Source organism: Podarcis cretensis (genome assembly GCF_951804945.1).
Source record: "Podarcis cretensis genome assembly, chromosome: 12".
Taxonomy (NCBI): Eukaryota; Metazoa; Chordata; class Lepidosauria; order Squamata; family Lacertidae; genus Podarcis; species Podarcis cretensis.
In genome coordinates this window covers 9,285,175-9,307,141 of record NC_137181.1, presented here as the reverse complement: position 1 = coordinate 9,307,141, position 21,967 = coordinate 9,285,175, and the positions used below count along the sequence as shown (strand labels likewise).

The following is a 21,967-nucleotide window of genomic DNA, read 5'->3' as shown; positions in this document are numbered from 1 at the left end:
GCTTGGCTAGTTAATTACATAAAAGACAGCTCCTTTTATTGCTTCATGGAGTGTTTATTTGTTCATGTGTTTACGTATTGTATATTTGCGGGAGATTTTCTGCTGTCTGCTTGTTTTGGTCTTACGTTTGCTGTAACCAAGTGTATAGGTGTATATGCTCCGGGTTTTTGTTGTCTGTATTTCTTTGATATGGAAAGCCTTAACAAACTGTTCCTAAAAAACAAAACAACAAAGGTACTTTGTGGCGAGAAAAGAAGACAAAAACATACATGGGAGCACAGTAGCTACTGGCCATGATGATTAAACAAAACCTCCTGGCTCAAAAGCAGTGTATCTCTTAAATACTGGGAGCTGGGGAGGTTATTGCTTTCATATCCTGGTTGTGGGCTTCCCAGATGCACCTTGCCGGTCACTGTGAGGAACAGAAGGCTGGTGCAAATTAACATTCTTGTGTCCATTTACAGCAGAGATTTGCTGTAAGGACATTGAAATAAGGGAAATGACTACATGGAGAATGCTGAAATGCGTATGCACAGATCATCCAGTTAGAGATGCAGCATACAGAACGCACACATCTGGTATTTAAGCCACTACATCAAGAAGCAAATCTTACTCGTTGAGTAACCGAAGGAAACAAGCCTTGATCAAATAAGATTAAGCAACATAAAGCCACAAATCTCATGTCAGTAGCTGAAGATTGTTAGTCACCGAATTAAAAAAAAATAATGTTAATACTTTATGTCCTTTTAATTGGCACGAATAGCTGTCTTGATTTCAAGAAAGCAAACGAAAGAATGCCAGGTCATAAAATCCTTGCAATTTTCTTGGGGATAAAGCATGGAAAGTCTCTGCTGCTCCAGCAACTGGCATCCTTTGTTGCTCGACTGCAAGGCACTCCATAGGCAAAGCATCAATATGGTTGAGGTGGTGCACTAGCTAAAAAGGTCCCTCCCAGCTCCACTCCCAGGCAAGACAGTTCCACCTCAGGCTACAGCTGGTCTGGCTATTCTGGCTGGCACCAGAGCAGCTCAGGCACCTTGCTTCCCTCCCTTGCAATGCTTCATTCAGCCCTGATTCTGGAAACCTTAAAGCAAAGCAGCCCTGACTTCACCATAAAGGAGAAATCTGAACCCAACTAAAATGCAGTGTTACATATCCAGAGCTGTGCTCACAAGTTTCAAGTGCCAAAGCAAAATAATAATTCTACCTGTGATGTAAACTTAAATTCTGCAAATTTATTTGTGGAAGCTGCCCAGAGTGGCTGGGGAAACCCAGCCAGATGGGTGGGGTACAAATAATAAATTAGTAGTAGTAGTAGTAGTAGAATGTGCCCTTTTATTTAAAATGCATTTTTGGGTTATCTGTGGGGCATAGGAATTCATTCCTCCCCCCCAATATATATATATATAAAGGTAAAGGTATAAAGGTAAAGGTAAAGGTACCCCTGCCCGTACGGGCCAGTCTTGACAGACTCTGGGGTTGTGCGCCCATCTCACTCAAGAGGCCAGGGGCCAGCGCTGTCCGGAGACACTTCCGGGTCACGTGGCCAGTGTGACATCGCTGCTCTGGCGAGCCAGAGCCGCACACAGAAACGCCGTTTACCTTCCCGCTGGTAAGCGGTCCCTATTTATCTACTTGCACCCGGAGGTGCTTTCGAGCTGCTAGGTTGGCAGGCGCTGGGACCGAGCAGCAGGAGCGCACCCCGCTGCAGGGATTCAAACCGCCGACCTTTCGATCGGCAAGCCCTAGGCGCTGAGGCTTTAACCCACAGCGCCACCTGCGTCCCATATATATATATATATATATATATATATATATATATATATAGTCCGGCCCCCCACAAGGTCTGAGGGACAGTGGACCGGCCCCCTGCTGAAAAGGTTTGCTGACCCCCTGCACTAAACCATACAGGGAAAGGAATAGACGCAACCCAGGCTATAATCTTTGCCTCCACCAACAGCTGCTGTCTTCACATGCAGAGGATCTCCGATCTAAGTCCACAGAGACGCTGCAGCTGTTAGTCACTCCAGGCTAATCCCAGATCATCACACAGATATAATGCATACCTTGTAAATGGAATGAATCAGACCCGTGCTGAGTAATAGATTTTTTCCTCTTTTGGGCCCTAGATAAAGCAAGGACATTTCACAAGGGGATTTCCTCTCTCTCTCTCTTTATAGCATTCAGCAAACAGCGGTGGCAGGATGGCACAATGCCCGCTAGAGTAACTCAAGAGTTTTTCGTGGGTGGTTTTCAGGCAAAGAATCAGCGTGAGGAAGTGTTTTTTTAACCCCAAAAAAGGAGGGGAGGGGAGAAACCACAAAGTAGTTTCCTAGTAATAGTGTTTTGTATCAATGTGATTCGGAGCAGCAACATTAGCAGTTTGCCAACTTAAAGGTAGCCGATGCTCCATTTGCATACTGGTGCAAGGTTTAAGGCCTTTCACCAAGAACTCCAATATCCCCCTTCCCCCCCCCCAAAAAAAAACTATTGGCGGTTAGATATACTGTACAAGCTACAGGACATGGATGGGAAGGGGGGGGGAAGTGGTGAGGTGGGTAGAGTGAAAGTGGTTTTCTCTCCCCCCATAACTGAGCATAACCAAAAGACAGTGGAGGGGAAAAGAAACACAACACCCAGGAATGCAGGTTTCCTAGAAAATTCTGAACGGCAAAACTGGTAATTTCTAGAACAAAACTGGTAATTTCTAGAACCGTGGTGCTCAAGCCATTTTTTCTGAGCTACAGAACAAAAGATTACTTGTGCCACACTGAGTTTTTTATTGATAAGAAATACATTGGAAAACGAAAAATGTGAGTTTCTAACACTGTCTCCTGCCACACCCTTTGAGAACCACTTGCCTCAGAGTGTTGTCCAATTCAGCCAGGTTATTTTACTTGCATTTATTAAACAAAGCAAAACCATTTGGAACTGCCAAGCTTGCATAATATTTCCAATTAGCATCCATTCATTGCTACTAACAAATTTACAAAATGGAATTTTTTCCATGGAAAAAGACCTGGGAATTTTTCTGCCCTATCTCACCAGCAAGATCCATGACCTCTCACCTCTCCTCCTATGAATTACACGAGTTCTTTGCAGAGCTTTTAGTCACAGCCTGCAATGGTTGAGTATTTCGGTGCTTTCAGGAATTCGAGGGTCAAGAGGGGAGGGGGGAGAAGGTAAGAAGGACGAAAATAAGAACAAGCCCATTCTTCTCGCCCAATTGTCAACATGTGTTTTAACACGCAGTCCAAAACCCTGAAGCAATCTTTGAAGACCAGCAGCCAGTTGCAAGGGAGACAGTCTACAGGAGAAATAAATTAATATGATTCTTCCCCTACTAATTATTTCATTACCCTTCATTACATAAAAAAGAGCAAACACACACCAAAATAATCAGTCCCGATTCAGACTCCTTATCCCCACTATGTAACCAACATGACAAATGTTTAAATGGAGAAATGTTTCTACATCTATGCGATTCCAACCTATGCACTTTCCCAGTAGTGATGTATGGAAGTGAGAGCTAGACCATAAAGAAGGCTGATCGCCGAAGAATTGATGCTTTTGAATTATGGTGCTGGAGGAGACTCTTGAGAGTCCCATGGACTGCAAGAAGATCAAACCTCTCCATTCTGAAGGAAATCAGCCCTGAGTGCTCACTGGAAGAACAGATCCTGAAGCTGAGGCTCCAATACTTTGGCCACCTCATGAGAAGAGAAGACTCCCTGGAAAAGACTCTGATGTTGGGAAAGATGGAAGGCACAAGGAGAAGGGGACGACAGACGACGGGATGGTTGGATAGTGTTCTCGAAGCTACCAGAATGAGTTTGACCAAACTGCAGGAGGCAGTGGAAGACAAGCGTGCCATGAAGAGTTGGACACGACTAAACGACTAAACAACAACAAAATAGCTGAAGGACGCCATCGCTGGATTCTGTATAGGGACAGAGCTTGTCCATTGGGGGGGGGGCAGGGAAAATATGCCTGAAAATTTACCTAGCTACTTATTTATCTGAGGACCTACTTATTTATCTGAGGACCTAAGAGTAGCCTTGTCCAAAGATTTAAATCAGCTGAAAGACCGACAGAGCACTTGATTAACTTTTCTTAGGAGACACACTTCTGAAAAGGCGACCTGCTTTGCCTTCAGAGCAGCATTTTATATATATTACATTTAAATCTCATAACTAATATCTCTATTCTTTTCCTATTTTGTAATGTTTCATATATTTCTCCTTACAAAACTTCTTGTAGTCCTACTAGCATAATTTGTTGATTATAATTGCTCTTCAAATAGTTCATATACTTCTTTTAATCTTCTGTAAATCTCTGGTCCCACAGGTTTGGAATCCTTCCTGTCATTTTATCCAATTCTGCGTAGTCCATTAATTTTATCTGCCATTCTTCTTTCGTCATAATTTCTTCTTGCTTCCGTTTCTGGGCTAACAATACTCTTGCCACTGTTGTTGCATATAAAAACAATTTGACATCCTGCCTATTAATATCCTGACCTGTAATACCAAGTAAAAAATGCTTCTGGTTTTTTAAAAAATGTATATTTCAACATCTTTTTCATCTCGTTGTAAATCATTTCCCATAAGTTCTTTATCAGAGCAGCATTTTTAAGGAGGGAAGTTTGTTGGGACGAGAAGTCAAATTCTTCAGTGGAACAATTTTCTATTTGACAGAATGCCCAGTTTTAATCACAATTTTAACTGGGTAATAGTACATTTTGCTTTGTTTCGCGTATCTTGTTTTGTAATGGCTTCAGCTACACAAATAAAACTAAAGGAAACTAAAGGAAACAGGACCCAACTTAGCAGCAACCACTTAAGATCAAACTACACATTACATGGGACATGCAAACTACCACCAGCCAAGGAATCTTCAGTAGTACTTAGCTGAAGCAGCCAAGCCATCCAATCTCAATCAGGGTTTCCCTGCCTCCCGCTCCACTTCATTTGACACCCCCCCCCCTCGCAGGCAGCAGAGAAGCAGAGCATTGGCATCACCCTGTATGCCTTTCCTAACCAATGATGGCATCATAAAGCTCAGCATCTTTGCATCAGACACTGGCTCCAGGGGACTTGGTCCCTTTTCATACTGTGAAGCTGTCTGTGCAAGCCTGCAACATTCATGTCAGAGACCAACTTTGCTTAAACAGAAGCAGACCTCTTTAGCAGGTTTGTGCTCCTACTTCCCTATTGTATGGACAGTCTGGATAGCATTTGATCAAAAGCAATTTCCAGAAGAGCAGTATCTTGTCTCGTCTGGCTCCAAGTTTTCTCAACCTAACTCACAGACGTGGTGCAGCTGTCCAACGCGGATCTGGGAATGAAGGCGTTTGAAAGCTGCTGGAAAAGGAACATTTAAGTGCCCTTTTCCCTTCTTCTAAAATTTGAACCAATGGGTTCTTTTTCCTCTTCCTCCCCCCACCCCACCGCACCTCTTAAATGAGTCATGTTACTTGTGATTGCTGTAGAAGCCAGACAAAGGGCACCAGCCCTATTCACCTGCTGCTGCCTCCACTAAAAATAAACAGCATGGATTGGACAGCAAGCGCACACATGCAAACTCCAGACCATCACCTGAGGAACAGGACAGACAGATAGCAGAGCAACGGTCTCAGTGGTGGAGTTTGACCTTTAAGTGACTCATTTGCTTATGAGAGCCTGCCAGGGCTGACACCCCAGCGCTCAGCCACGATGCACATGGGAGCTTTTTCTGAATGATGAAAACGGGACAGTTAACTTGTCAACTGAATATGACACAATTCCTTATCTCTAAGGTACTGATCGCATAAACATGACAGCCAGTCACTCACTATTTTGCAGGGGAAAGAGACAAAGAGGGTGCCATGGGACAGCCTACTGAGGAACCAACCAACAATATTGGTTCAGAAATCAGAAGTCTTCAAAGGAGAGGCCGTGTCACCAGTATTTTCCAAGAGGCAATTCTTCCACAGCTATGATGCATAACAGCAGCTACCACAGTCCAACAAACCAGTAGGAGGGCTTGGAATGCCCAATCTGTCCTCAAGATACCTCCAAGAAATGTAAAGACCTCCAACACTACCATGGATGAAGACTCTCGCAACGAGGGTGGTTCCATCCCTGGCATCTCCTGGAAAGCCATCTTCTAGGACAAGGATAGTCAACAGAATACTCCCCAGGTGTTGAAAGACTCCAACTCCCATTAACCTCAGCCAGCAATGGCCAGGAATGATAAGAGTTGCAGTCCAACAATATCTGGAGAGCACTATGTTGGCTACCCATGCTCACGAGCCTAATGTGCTTGCTACACACTGCTCTCATGGGCCTTCCATTGTCTTCACTTCCCATCTCCCCTGTCTTCACATTCTACTGGATTTTTGCATGCACCCTCTTGCAGCACCATTCATCACCATCACCCTGTCTATTACCTTCTGGCCCTGTAATCAGCTACCACCCCCATACTTCACCCTGCTGCATCTTTCCCAGAGATCTCACCAGATGGTGCTCTCAATGATGGATGGTTGACTCAAGAAATTATTACTCTGGGGGATTATTGCCCTGACCTATCTCAGTTATGCCATGGGGTTCAACATGGCTCCATTTTATCCCCCGGGCTATCTAACACCTACCTGAAACCACTGGGAGAGGTCACCGAGGGGTGGGGGCTGGTGTGTCACCAATATGCGGGTGACACCCAGCTCTATATCTTCTTTTCATCTAATCCAGGTAACTCAGTGGGTGTTCTGAACCACAGCTTTGGCATGGAAATGGAATGAATGACAGCCAGTGAATGGAGCCTCAATCCTGGGCAAGGCAGAGGAGCTGTTAGTGCAGCCTTTGCCAAGTTAATCTCAAGAAGCGGAACTAGTGGGTGGTTCATCTGCTCATTTAATGGTTAGCATTCTGCTCCATCCATCCAAAGAAGGAGGTTTGACAACTGGTGGTGCTATTCGATTCAGCACAGTCACTTTCATCAGCTTTGGCAGACAGGCCAACTGCAATTTTAGTTGGGCAGAGATAGCCTTACAACGGTTAATGAGGTTCTGGTAACCTCCTAGTGGGGTTATTACAGCAACACAGTGATATGCATGGGGCTGCCTTTGAAAATGGTCTGGAAACTTCAACAGGCCTAGAGTGTGGGGCACCAGGGTTATCGTAATTGGGGCTGGCAGGTATGATCACATCACACCAGGCTCTGTGACCTGCACTGGCTTCCAGTCAGGGATATGGGATGGAAAAATCTCACAGGGAAAATTCCATCTTATATGTTCATTTGTAACAAAGAAGAGATGCCAACTGCAAATAAAAAAATTAGGCAAGCGGGGCACTTTCAGAAAAGTTTGGCTTTTTAAAACAATGCGAGTGGAACAAACACGCTGAATCAGATCACTCTGGTGGGCATTGTAACATTTTCCAATGCAAACTGAAAATGTTGGTAAAAATTCACAGGAGAATTTTACAATTCACAGTTTTCTGGAAAACCCACACCCTTGATTTCCAAGCCCAATTCAAAGCACCCTTAAAGCCCTCAACAGCTTGTGACTAGCTTGGATCACTTCCAGTCAGGTATCCCTCTCTGGCCCTTAAGAATAGATCTTCAGCAGAGGTGCTTCTCCAGGTTTCCATCCTAATGAGTCAAGGTGAGAGGTCACCAGGAGGAGGGCCTTTTGCAGTGTTGGCACCCCAGTTGCATATTATTTTTCTTAGAGAGGCTCATCCGATACTTCTGTTATGGTCTTTCCAGTGCCAACTAAACATCTGTTTTTTTGGTTTTTTTAAAAAAAACCCCATAACTTTTAATTATATAGTTTTGAGGAGGGGACATTTCAGATCATTGGAACTAATCCATGCTGGGCTTCAGGATGCTTTTATAATTTTTTTTTAGACTGCTTTGTGCCCAATCACTTTTTTAGACTGAGTTTGCTGATTCTGATTAAACCAGAGGACTTGGTTGATGAGCAGTACAGAGGTGTCACAAATACACAGCAAACTTCCTTGGACTTGGGACTAGGGCTTCCTTTAGCTTTGGGCACCAACTCTATGGACCCACCATCCATTCCAAGGTCACAAACACTGATGTCCTCCCAATGAACTCACACCCCAAGGCGGGGAAGAAGAGTCACCACACAAGAGTAGGTATCAGGATGAAGGGCGACAAACACTGTTTCAGCAATACATTATAAATTTGCAAGGCTGCACCAACACTAAAATGCTTACTTTGCAAGCCCACAATGACTTCCACAATGCAACAGACCCCCAAATCTCCAGCAGCTAACACCTCCTCAAGAGTTTTGACCTCTTCCTGAGCTTTACAGATGCACCTCCGAGCGCTGAAATGCAAGAGCGTCTGTTACAGCAAACTAAAGATGCAAAGAGGAAATATAAAAAATGAAAATTCTATTGTGCACCCTGTATCTCCACAGCTCTAGCCAGAGAAAGTTTGACGGAGAGCAAGGATCCAGTTACAAAAACCTTAAATGATAGCAGAGCCACACCCCCAGAGCTTTCAAACCACAGGTATTCAAACCACCTCATCCCTCGAGCATCATTAACAGGGAGAGTAGCTGCAGGCCTGCAGATACCTACAACCCAGTACAAAGTCGCAACACACCATTCCCTTCGGAGAAGACAGAGATCCCAGGAAACCCTACAGCGCTAACACCAACAGATATCATCTGTAGAGCTTTGTACAGGAATACACACATGCAGGAGTAGGCGTACTGAACTGGTAGCATGTAACTATAGCTATGTGCCTGCAAAGTAAGATCCAGGTCTTTTAACTGTGTACAAAATGGGGTGCATACAATTGTATTATGCATGAGAACACTCGACTCAAGTGCTCCTTCACCTCCAAATCAGGCACAGGTTTATTTATTATGTTCATATCCCACCTTTCCACCAAAGAACTCAAGGAGTCATATATAGTTCTGCTCTCCCCCTTTTATATTCACAACAACCCTGTGAGGTGGGTTAGGCTAAGAGATGGTGACTGGCTCAGTGTTAGCCAGTGAGCTTCAAGGCTGAGTAGGGATTTAAGCCCTCACAGTAATCACTTCAGCACACTCCAAATTCCACAGAATCTCATACATCTACCACAGCCAAGCAGCTCAGGGCACACATGTTCACGCATGCACAAACACCTTAGCCCCAACTTCGCATGAGAAAGCATGACTCTCCCACCTAGCAAGCTCTACAATATTTTGAAAAGCAAGAATGCCAATACTGAAGCTTTCCCCAGATGCAACTGACATACACCATGAGCTCCCGGGAGACACACATGGTCCTCCAGATGAATGAAAAAAAGGCATCCAGAAAACTATTATTTCCGGAACTGGGTCACCCGCCAGACGAAAGCACACGTGCGGCAGGCGCAACACATGCAAGGCCCCCACCTCCAAAGCACCACCACCCAGCACCACCCACACAGCTCCAAGAAAGAGGCTTGCCTGTCACCACTAAGAGCTGCCAGACACACATCCTCACATATATCCACAACCTGCACACACCCGTAAGCACACAATGCCCACTCTGTGCTTTTCGTTGCATGAACATGACACATGCAATACCCAACATTAATTTGGTTCTTTCCGGGCTGCAATCCAGAGCACTATTCACAACCCCTTTGACCTCAGCAAGACTTGCAGCCAGAAAAGGACATTTAAGACAGGGGTCATGGTATGCCATACATATATTTATACACACACACACGTATATATGTGTGTGTGTGTGTGTGTGTGTGTACACGCGTGTATACATATACACATACACATCACATATATAATTTCCACTCCGCAAGCACTACATATAAGGTGCCCACAACGTTTGGCTCGGAAGTGATTCCTCCCCAGGAGCAGAGGACTCCGTTTCACAAGGGAGGCCACCCTGTCGACACAAAACAGTCACTGTAAACCCATCTGGGCCCTTTGGCCCAAGATTTCAGGGGAAAGAGCGGAGCAGAGAAAGTGTCAGATGCCCTGACACGGACGTGGAGAGGCCAGCCCTTCCCACTCCCAAGTGCACACGCGAAAATGCCAGGCAGAGGCACACCCCCTTGTGCTCCTCTCCTCCAGCTGAAAGGCAGGATTAAATGCTGCACACGGGAGTCCCAACACACAGAGAGGGAGAGATGGGAGAGAGGGAGGAAAGCAACTCGTAGGCACACGGTGCAAAAGTGCAGCCCCCCTAGGAAAAAGAAAAAGCAAGAACCACCCTCCTCTTCCTTGCATTTTGGCCTAGCAGGCGAGATCTGGGGAGGGAGCAGCACCCCCCCGGCCTCCTCGTCCTTCCCACCCCCCAAGTGCCCGGCCCCACTCACCAATCACCTCCTGCAGCTCGTAATCATCCTTGTTGATGGACCAGGGCAGGGAGCTGGAGTCTTCAGCAGCCATGGCACCAGCAGCTGCTTCCCCCAGCACAGGCAAAAAGGGAAAAGGGAAGGCTGGCTGGCAGGCCTGGCCCCCCCAAAGGCAGGGAAGTGGGGAGAGAAGGGGGGAGGGAGAAGAAGGAGACCGGAGCCTGCCTTGAGTTTTCCCACGCACAGCAGCCTGCCTCCTGCTCCCGCTTCCCTCCTCCTAACAGGGGCCAAACTTAGCCTGCTCTTCCCACCTGCCCATGCCCAGAAGCGCGCGGTGACGTCACCCCGCACGGCGCGCGTCTCCCGCACGAGGCGGGGAGGACGTCGACGCCATCTTGAGCGTGGCGTCCGCTTGAGTAGTCGCTTACAGTATATTATGAAACAAGGGCATGACTTCGGGTTGCGTGTGGGTTTTTCTTCTAATATATATAAATATATGTATATACTCCACGAACGGGCCCACCTATTCCCGTTCTCCCGCCCGCCGCTGGATTGTACCACGAGTGCGGAAAGGAGGCTGAGGCGATGGGCGCCGCACCCAAGATGGCGGAAGGCGCATTCTTCGGCTTCGCTCGTCTCGAACGAGCCGGGTAGGAACCCCGCCCCTGTGGGGCTGGGCGGCGCTGATTGGTGAGTGGGCGAGGTGGGGATGGATATCTTGCCGGGCATTGGCTTGCTTGGGTGTCCGTCACGCTTCGTTCCCGCCTTTGTCCCTTGGCAGGACTTGGTTGCTGGGGTGGAGGACTGAGATGAGCAGGGGAGGGCTTGGCTTCGTGTTGCCTTTTGCTGGGGAGGAGGAAGAGTTGAGCTGGGTTGGGTAGGAATGCAAAGCATTTGCCAAGCTAGGAGCTGTAGCTCGGAAGATTTTTGCTCAGCATTTCAAATGCTGCCACTTGGGCAAAGGTGTCTCTGAGCATGCACAGAGTGCTTTTCTCCTTTTAAAAAAAAATCTCTGTAAAAGGGAAGCCTGTTGAATGTGCATAGCTTCTCCCTGCGATTGGCAACCCTGTTGTGTTGCAACCCTATTTTTCTATCTCCTTTTCTCCATGCAAACTTCATTGTGTGCAGAAAATAACTTGCAAAGCTTTGAACAACGTCTGCCAAGACTTCCATTAAAAGTCTGGCATTTGGCACAAGCCTAGTTTTCAGGTGTCTCTTCATGCCAAGTGGCCTGTTCAGATGAGCCAGCCGTTTTTAAAATGATGATTATTGTATCGTTTTGTCTGACACATTATTATTTTCACTCGCAATATTTTGTTGTACGCTACTTTGGTATTTTATATCAGCTGTTTATAAATATTTCTTTAAATTAAAATAGAAATAAACAAGGCCCTAGTAGGGCTTGTGCTATTTCTCAAAAAGACCAGTCTTAAAGCAGTATCATTGTACTTTACACAGTCATGACTTTCCCCCCAAAGACTTCTGGGAAATGTAGTTTGTTAAGGGTGCTGATAATTTTTAGGAGAGCCTTGTTCCCCTCAAAGAACTACATTTCCCAGGATTCTTTGGGGGAAGCCAGGACTGTACAAGGTGATATGATACAGCTTTAAATGTACAGTGTAAATTAGGTCTAAGGGAGTGATGAAGACCTCCACTGTCCGTATGTATGATCTGGCCAGATTGTGATGTTTAGCGGGCTGGTATTCCTATTTATCTTTGTACTTACTATAGTTATTTAGATAAATGGATAGGCTGCTTAGTCAGAAAACTCTCTTAAGTGTTGTACATAATAACATTATTCATGTCACAGCTCAGGACCCAAATATCTGTAAGATAACCTTTAAAGCCTGCCCTTGCTTTAAATTAAAGAGGCTTTCCTGGTGATCCCTAGGTAGGAGGTGGTACATGATCCCCTTTGAGGAAAATGCAGAGGGTGCCAAGACAAGATCTGGCCTTCTTGGTGGTGGCTGCCTGATTATGGAATGCTCTCCCCAGTGAGATGTGCCTGGCACCATCACAGTCAACCTCTAGGTGCTGGGTGAATATGTTTTTATTTATCCATTTATCCTTTTTATGTTATTGCAGGATGAGCTCTTATAATCAATAATGTATTTTGAGATTTTGGTGTTTTTTAATTATTATAAGTCACTTTGAAACTATTTTTTTGTAGTAAGCAAACAAATATATGTAACCAATAATGGTGATGATGTAAGTGCCCAGAGAAGGGCCTTTTCAGTGGTGGCTCCTTACATATGGAAATATCTCCCTACTGAGGTGTGTCTGGTTTCATCTCTTTATCGCTTCATGTGGTTGGTCAAGAGATGCTTATGGGGGAGGAGCAACTGCTGCTACTAGTAACTATCATTCAGTGAATCGTTGTGCATTTCTAAATGGGCTGTGCTATTCTTGCGGATTTTATGTATTCTTGCCTGCTTGTTTTTCTTGCAAAGCACCCTGTGGCCAGTACAAATGGTGGCATATAAATCATCTAAATAAATAAATCATTCTGCACCTGGGCAGACAGGAAGTAGATCTGGATCTACTGGTATCTTTGGGTGATCCGCAGTAGGTAGGCAAGGATTTTTGACTCACAATAGTTTAACAATAGCACACAAAAAACCCCAAAACATTCTCTGACTCAGCCTGCCTTGCGGTAATGTCTCACTTATGCCTCACTTTTTCCTCACCTGTAGAATATTTGTATTGTCTTTGCCCACCTATTTTGGGCAGATTCCTGGCCCACTTTAGGGTTTTATGTTAGGATCCTTGAACTGTAATAACGCCAATGTGTGTGTTTATACTGTATATAAATATATTGATATATTGCAATACTCACCCTTTTCATAAAACAATCCAAAACTATTACAAAAAAAACCCCAGCAGTTAAAAAAGATCATTAAGGCATTGCCTGCCTCATAAACTAAAAGCCTTCTGGATTGAAAAGGTATTTAACAATGTGAACCTGATTTGTAAAAATGTAACATGGGGGGGGGGGAATACAAGAGAGAGAGATTGCACACACTTGTGTTTATCAATAAAATATTTAATTTTTTAAAAAAGCTAAAAAGAAATAAATAATAATGTGAGGAAGGTGGCACATTTCATGGGGCAAGTTATACCTGCACAGGTAGCGTATTCCAGTGTATTTTTAAAAAATACAGGTATGCTGCCTACTACCCCAGTCTCGATATAAGAGGAGCCCTGTTGGCTTAGCATCCTGTTCTCACAGTGGACAAGCAGATTCCTACGGGTGTAGAAGAGTGTAAACGACGGCAGTTGTAAAATCACCACACCAAATACAGTGGTCCCTCGCAAGACGAAATTAATCCGTTCCATGAGGCTCTTCGTATAGCGGTTTTTTCGTCTTGCGAAGCAAGCCCATTGACAGCTTAGCGGATTAGCGCTATTAGCGGTTTAGCGGCTTTTAGCGGATCAGCTGATAAGCGGCTTAGGGCTTAGGAAAAGGGGGGGGGAGGGAAAAAACCCCGCAGGAACTCGCAAGACATTTTCGTCTTGCGAAGCAAGCCCATAGGGAAATTCGTTTTGCGAAGCGCCTCCAAAACGGAAAACCCTTTCGTCTAGCGGGTTTTCCGTCTTGCCAGGCGTTCGTCTTGCGGGGCACCACTGTAAACAGATAAAAATAATAAACAAAACGGATATCCCAGTCCATCCACTGAGCCATTGTTTTTGGCATCTTGCTCTGCCTCCCAACCCTAAGTGACCGTTTTGTGTCTGGTTCCACTTCGGGGGGGGGGGACTTCATAAAATTCAGAGTAGACCCGGCTAGACTAAAGTGAGCTTGCTCCTGCTAGGCCAGCTATCAAGGCAACCTGGTAAAGGGGACCCCTGACCATTAGGTTCAGTCGTGGCCGATTCTGGAGTTGCGGCGCTCATCTCGCTTTACTGGCCGAGGGAGCCGGCGTACAGCTTCCGGGTCATGTGGCCAGCATGACTAAGCCACTTCTGGCGAACCAGAGCAGCGCATGGAAACGCCGTTTACCTTCCCGCCAGAGCAGTACCTATTTATCTACTTGCACTTTGACGTGCTTTTGAACTGCTAGGTTGGCAGGAGCTGGGACTGAGCAACGGGAGCTCACCCCGTCACGGGGATTCGAACCGCTGACCTTCTGATCGGCAAGTCCTAGGCTCTGTGGTTTAACCCACAGCGCCACCACAAGGCAACCTGCTCTGCCTTAAATACCCCTGTTCTTGCAAATGGCCCTAAATTGTTTCTTAATGGCCCTAGATTGGCCAGGTCAGGGTTTTGTGGGGTTGTTGTTGTTGTTGTTGTTGTTGTAGTATTGGCTCTGCAGCTTGTATTTCTCTCTTCACATCCCAAATAATCAAAATCCTACCATTTATTAATTTCTAGGGTTTAGGGGAGCCCCCCCCCCAAAAAAAACCCTATAACAATACAAACACAATAGAAGTATGAACGTTCCTTAAGAAAGAGCCTTGTAATCATTGCTGGGCTGCAAGAGTCCCAGGTAACTAAACCTGATCTGTCCTGCTTTCATTTGTTTCAAGACTTGTGATTGTTTATGTCACACCAGCATAGCTGGAAAGACCAGCTAGTCTGGCAGAGAGGACCAGTTACCACTGGTTTTGAGTTATCACTGTCTGGAAAGCAAATACTGTTTTCTTGGTTCTTTCTCCCTGTTTCCCTCAGTCTCAAATGTTTTTTCCCCTCTCTATTAGTTATAGAAATAGTTGGATTCACCTTCAGGTAGTCGGAGAGTCTTTGGGGGCCTCCAGACTGCATTATTCAAGAGGGAGTCGAGCACGTATTGAATTTTAGGTATGCATAGTTAAAGCTCTCTCTCTCTCATCCTAGCACAGCAGATTCACATTTTTAAAAATCAACAACATTTTGAGGTTTGGAAAATAACAGGGAAACACATTGAAAAGTGTAGGGCGGGTGGAAAATAGCAAGACGTGTAAAACAGCCTACAGACAAATCCAGATGAAGGCTCGTCGTCACATAACCTTCCTGCAAACAAATCAGGACAAATGCTAAAAACAACAACCCACCGGACATAGCTGAACTGTCTCTTGGTGGAAACAAATCAGGAAAAATGCTGAATAAATAGGTTATCTGGGGGAGATCTGAATGGCCATCCACTGAGAGCATGCTGCAGCAGACACCTGCAGAAAGAGACTGACCCTTCCAGGCTGGAGGTGCCCTCCATCTAACTTGCCTCACCACATTTTCTTGAGGATAAAAATGGGGAGATAACATGGGACCCTGAACTCTAGAGCAGTGTTTCCCAACCTTGGGCCTCCAGCTGTTTTTGAACTACAATTCCCATCATCCCTGACCACTGGTCTTGCTAGCTAGGGATGATGGGAGTTGTAGTCCAAAAACAGCTGGAGGCCCAAGGTTGGGAAACACTGCTCTAGAGGACAGGTGCAATTCATCGTAATAAAATAAATAGACCTCGTATTCAAGAATCTTCAGTATGGAAAAGGAGAAGTGGAAAGAAACCACCGTATGTATGCATAGTCGCACCTTGGCACCCACGTTGCTTAATCTGCTTGCACGATTGTTTGTGTGTGGCATGCTAGTTCCGCTTGCTTCCCAACCGGAAATGTGCTGGATTGTCCACAGTTTTATACTTTGGGCCAGTTGCCAAAACTGGAAGGTGAAACGGTTTGAGAAATGCCAACGCAGCGGAGCGGTTCTTGCAAGTTGTGTGCATGTGTGAGTACTACAGAGGCACACGTGACGTGTTTGCAGCATTTGTAGGGCGATGTTGCACTTGAAAGCCCTGGGCGCACTGTGCTTTGTGAATGCACATCTACCTCATACAGTGATTGGTTTTGCTTTGCATTTGGGGGTTTAGTTTGCACTTGGGGGGTTTCAGGTTTTTTTATGTGCTGTGTTAATGTGCTTGTTTGCTTTTTACTCGTCGGCTGACTGGGCCACCGTATTTTTCGCTCTATAAGACGCACCAGACCACAAGACGCACCTAGTTTTTGGAGGAGGAAAACAAGAAAAGAAATATTCTGAATCTCAGAAGCCAGAACAGCAAGAGGGATCACTGCGCAGTGAAAGCAGCAATCCCTCTTGCTGTTCTGGCTTCTGGGATAGCTGCGCAGCCTGCATTCGCTCCATAAGACGCACAGACATTTCCCCTTACTTTTTAGGAGGGAAAAAGTGAGCCTTATAGAGCGAAAAATACGGTATTTTGAATTGTTTGTATTTTGCTCGCACACCGATATGTTTAATGTTTGTTTTATAATGTATCATCCATCACCAAGAGCAGTGATGGGGGAGCCTGTGGCTCTCCCAGACGCTACCCACATCAGCATGGTTGGTGACCGGAGATGATGGGAATTGTAGTCCAGCAATGAAGGCCTGAAGGTTCCTCACCTCATCACATGAGGCAAGTGACCCAATAGAACTACTAAGTAAAATATGAAGCAGTGGCTGGTAGCATTTTCCAGGGCGCATTATTCTGAGACACTGCCTGTGTGTGCATCAGTCTCCATGCTGGAGCGTGCAAGTGAACAGGACCAGATTGCTCTTCTCCCCTGTGCCCCATGCTCTTAGGATCACTGACCACATGAAGAAGAAGAAGCTGCTCTAGATGGTATTTTCCCTCCTCGGATAACCCTTAAAGTTTTTGGAACACGCTCGGGATTTGAACTTGGCAACCTTCAGTTTGTGGGCTTAAGGCGCTGGCTGTGGCAGCCACTCTTTCCCCAGTGAACAATGCCTGCCCTGTTATTCCGCTCACACAAAAAGAGCAAGCGGCTTTTGGCAAGCGGGACGCCTGACCTTGTCGCTGGGCCTCCTGGTTTCCATTGAAGGGGACATTTACAGGCTTGTTAAACAAGAGGGCTCCATCTCCATTCGCAACCCAATGAATCCTGCAAAGAGCTGGTGGACTCTGAGGTTTTTTGTTTTGCTTCCCACCCTGCTCTGTGCTTAATGAAACAGTAAAACACACTCTATAAAGTCCCACCTCAGTGTTCGGAGCAGAGCCCTTGAGTTCTTCCTTGATGGGGTTCTGCTCAGCCATTGGCTAGCAGGGCAAGGCTTCCAAAACAGGAGCCAACGCTGAGCACAATCTCTGCCAAGGAAGTTTCCTGCACCAATTATTCTCTGTAATGCCGAGCCCTTCAGGCCGACCGCTCTGTTAGCCTGCCAGGTTATTTCCCCATTCATTTCTCGCAGGCCTTTCCACCACCTAACCCCACAGCCCCCAAATGCATAATCCACACCGGCTGTTATGAATGAAGACTGTATTTAATTTGTGTGTGCTTTTATCCTGAACGTTGGCACTTTTTATTTTCAAGGAAGAGAGCAGCAGCGGCAGCAACTCTGCCAATGTCCGTGCCCTAGTAAAGGTCCAGCGCCAATTGTAACCCTGGCACATCTTGTACTTATAGAAGCATAGAATTTTAGGATAGGAAGGGATCCTAAGGATCATCTTCTAGTCCAACCCTCTGCAAGTCAGGAAAATGCAGCTGTCCCATACAGGGATCGAACCTGCAACCTTGGTGTTGTCGGCACCATACTCTAACCAACTGCACGATCTCCTGGTTGCCACAGTTTGGTGGTAGAGCATCTGTTTGCAGGCAGAATGTTCTGTTCAGTCCCCAGGATGCCAAAAATACTGAGCTGGAGGGACCCAAGGGGGTGGGGGTGGCAGCTGTAATGGACTAGCTGGACACAGAGGAATGGTAGGAGGCAACTGGGGAACCCCCAAGGGAAGAAGACTCAGAGCCCAGGGAGGGGCGGTGGGACAACGAGAGGTCATCGAGAGCAGACTAGGAGGAGGTGGTGCCAGAAAATGAAGAGGTAACAGGCCTTAGTGAGTGGGGAGAGTCTGTGGCAGAGAGAAGTTCGGAATCAGAAGCAGGAGAGGAGGAAGGCCAAAAGCCAAAGATGACTCAGGCTGCAGAAGAAGCAAGGGTGTTCCCCCTCCTGCTGCAACGAAATCCCTTCCCTCCTCACCTCCCAGGACCAGGAGAGGTATGAAGTGGTATGAACAAAGGCAGACGTAGTCTCAGATTGCTTGGGAAAGACTCACAAGATGAGGAGACTTAGGAAGGTCGGGACCTTCAGTCTCCACAACTTCTTCATGGGGCACAATCTACCAAGAAGAGTTGTTGTGCTCATTGGACCCGGCACACCTGTGTAGAAATCCTGTTTCTTCTAATAAAGAGTTCACTTTGCTTATTCTGTGGTTTGTTGCTGGCTTGCTCCCAACAGAAACATCCATGCTGAAGAGAAAGGAGTCTCTGTCCTGACTTCTCCATTGGTTCTGTCCACAGACCAGATATTTTTTAAGCCACAGGCTGACAACTCTGAAGCTAGGGGAGTTTGGAAACCTAAATCCAGGTGGCTAACCTGTGGGCCCCTCCCCAAACTCCCATTAGCCCCAGCCAGCATCACCAATGGTCAGCGATGGCGGTGCTTGCAGTTCCAGCTGCACCTGGAAGGTCATATAGTAGCCCCCCCCCAACTCCCCGGATCTAAATAAAGGAGACTTTTCTGGATCACCTTGCCAACAAAGGTCCGTATAGTTAAAGCCATGGTTTTCCCAGTAGTGATGTATGGAAGTGAGAGCTGGACCATAAAGAAGGCTGATCACTAAAGAATTGATGCTTTTGAATTATGGTGCTGGAGGAGACTCTTGAGAGTCCCATGGACTGCAAGAAGATCAAACCTCTCCATTCTGAAGGAAATCAGCCCTGAGTGCTCACTGGAAGGACAGATCCTGAAGCTGAGGCTCCAATACTTTGGCCACCTCATGAGAAGAGAAGACTCCTTGGAAAAGACCCTGATGTTGGGAAAGATGGAGGGCACAAGGAGAAGGGGATGACAGAGGACGAGATGGTTGGACAGTGTTCTCAAAGCTACCAGCATGAGTTTGGCCAGGGGAGGCAGTGGAAGACAGGGGTGCCTGGCGTGCTCTGGTCCAGGGGGTCACGAAGAGTCGGACATGACTAAACGACTAAACAACAACAACAAATTTTCTGGATGATGGGACAATATCCCTGAGAGATAAAAAAACCTCCGAGCTTCTCCTTGACCTCTGGTTGATCTTCAGCCTTCGCCACAGGAGTAGCAATCTCGCTTTCATCTCATCAGTTCATACAGGTTTGTTGGAGGGTCGCCTCTCTTAGTGCCTTCTCAGCAAATTTGCACACTGCAAAAAGCTTTCCCCCCCCCTCCCCTCCTTATGATGTGGCTGTTGCTTAAAGGCCAAGGACAATGTCACTGAGCTGAGTGACGGCTGCTAAAAATAGGCACATTTCTGTGTATAGAAAAACCGAGGAAGGATCAGAATCGAACACATGGGGGGAGGGGGGAGGGAGGGAGAGAGAGAGAGACCCGGTATGCAGGAGTGAAGCAGGAAATAAGGGCCAATAATGAAATTTGGGAACATTGCCAGAAAAGCAAAACAAGGACAACCCACCTATTAGAAGACTTTCTACTGCAGTGTGTGTTGCGGGGAGGAAACAAAAAAGAAAAAAAACCCCACCCCTTTAAAAATTACTTAATTTTTTAAAGTTGTGCCTGAAAGATGAGCGGTACGATGGAGACTGTAGAACGTGTACAGTGGTACCTCGGGTTAAGAACTTAATTCGTTCTGGAGGTCCGTTCTTAACCTGAGGTATCACTTTAGCTAATGGGGCTAACACAATTTCAGTTCTCAGCCTGAAGCAAAGTTCTTAACCTGGGGTACTATTTCTGGGTTAGCAGAGTCTGTAACCTGAAGCGTCTGTAACCCGAGGTACCACTGTATTTCATTAGCAGCAATAAGGGAATTCTGACTGCATGGCCTTATCCCCCTCCAAAAGCCGTTATCATATAATAAAAGATGGCAGCTTCTCATTTTAGCCCCGTTTCTGTCCCAGATGTTTTGGACTGCAAGAGGAGAGGAGACCCTCTGGGCCTAAGGATGTTGCTGGGCTAGACTGGCAGAATCCGGGACCAAGGAGAAGAGTCGGTGGAAGAAGATTGGAAAAAATTCAAAGTTTATCTTCAAAAATATTGCAAAATTAAGGATTGCTAGAAAGATGTTGGGAAAAGAAAATTATGTGGTTTTAGTAGAAATGACATAAAGGATTAAGTTACAGATAGGTAGCCGTGTTGGTCTGCCATAGTCAAAACAAAATAAAAAAATTCCTTCCAGTAGCACCTTAAAGACCAACTAAGTTCTTGGTATGAGCTTTCATGTATCTGAAGAAGTGTGCATGCACACGAAAGCTCATACCAAGAACTAACTTAGTTGGTCTTTAAGGTGCTACTGGAAGGAATTTTTTTATTTTGTTTTGATAAAGGATTAAGTTAAAATGAGTTGGTGTTAGAGAGAATGTAAAATTATAGTATATTAAGACAAATTATTAAGATAAAAATAAGGTTGGAAGGATTTGCTGAAATAACAAATTGAATTAGAATACAAAAATGGGAGGCGTGAGGAGGTCAAGGAAATAAGTGAATGTAAGTAAGTGATGTACAGGTTTGACTTGTTTTTTATCTTTTTTCTTCTGTTTTCTGGTTTTTGATGATTTATATATATATATATATGTATTGTTTTTTCTTTTTTTCTGTGATTGTTATTATTTTCTCTTTTTTTTCTGTAATCTTTAAAATCTTAATAAAAATTTATTTATTTATTTATTTTTAAAAAGGATGTTGCTGGGCTACAGCTCCCATTATTCCTGACCAGTCACGTAGCGTGGGGGGTGCAGGGGGGGGCCGGCAGCACCGGGCGCAACATCTGGGGTTAGGGCAAATCCACAGGTTAGGGGGCGCAAATCCACGGGTTAGGGGGCACAAATTACTTGCCTTGCCCTGGGTGCTGACAACCCACGCTACGCCACTGTTCCTGACCTGTGGCCACGGTGGAAGGGGCTGATAGAAGTCGCAGTCTAACAGCATTGGGAGAACTCAGGCTTCCCCCTGCCCCGATTATAATAGCTTTGGGAAATCGTTGTGTTGGCTTTTAAATCATATCTAGCGCCGTTATGGGTCAGTGGTTGGTCTAATACTACTCCTACTACTACTACTTTGTGATTTACCGGTATTCATTTTTAAAAAAACTTTGCCTGAAAATTCCTCACCCTTTACCTTCACATTTCTCCTAACATGCAAGTTTGCCTAATATATGCAATTCTGCAACTTCCCCTGCTATAATGTATTTTTGTATTTTTTTAATTTTTAAGTACAAATTAGAAAACATACATATTTACAACAAAAGAAAAATACAAAAGAAAAAGAAAATACATATAACCAAGGAAAAAAAAATAGAGAATATTTTGTCTCTTTTCATATTTACAGTTATTTATACCTCTATAAAATGCTATTCACAATAAAGGAGTGAAATGAAAGATATCGGGGGGGGGGGGGAGAGAAACAAAGAAAAAATAAAGAAGTGAAAGAAAAGAATCATAGGTGAAAATTTTTTAAAGGAGATAAGTATTCACTATACATAGCTGTTTCCATCTATATGCTATAATGTATTTTTGTATATCGCTACTAATACCTGCATTCTATGCTTGCTTTATTCTTTAGCATACACATTTTTCTACACACTGCTCAGCCGGAGAACTGCACCGCCAGATTTTGGATAAATCTCGAAAGATGGCTGTCTTTCTCTTTGCATGCTGTTTTGGAAAGCGCACATTAAGTCTGTTTGCCTTTAAACGCAAACTG

General features: G+C 45.3%; 2 protein-coding genes across 2 annotated transcripts in view; one reads left to right on the top strand and one right to left on the bottom strand.

Annotated features, from left to right (window-relative positions):
- Window positions 1–10,627, bottom strand: part of OXSR1 (oxidative stress responsive kinase 1) — an 81,406-nt gene extending 70,779 nt beyond the window's left edge. The window contains exon 1 of the mRNA XM_079946857.1: window positions 10,315–10,627. Within this exon, the coding sequence (XP_079802983.1) occupies window positions 10,315–10,387 (73 nt within the window). The 5' untranslated portion in view covers window positions 10,388–10,627. The remainder of the gene's footprint in view (window positions 1–10,314) is intronic.
- XIRP1 (xin actin binding repeat containing 1) overlaps window positions 1–21,967 on the top strand; it is a 282,674-nt gene that overhangs the window by 183,973 nt on the left and 76,734 nt on the right. The gene's annotated exons all lie outside the window — the stretch shown is intronic.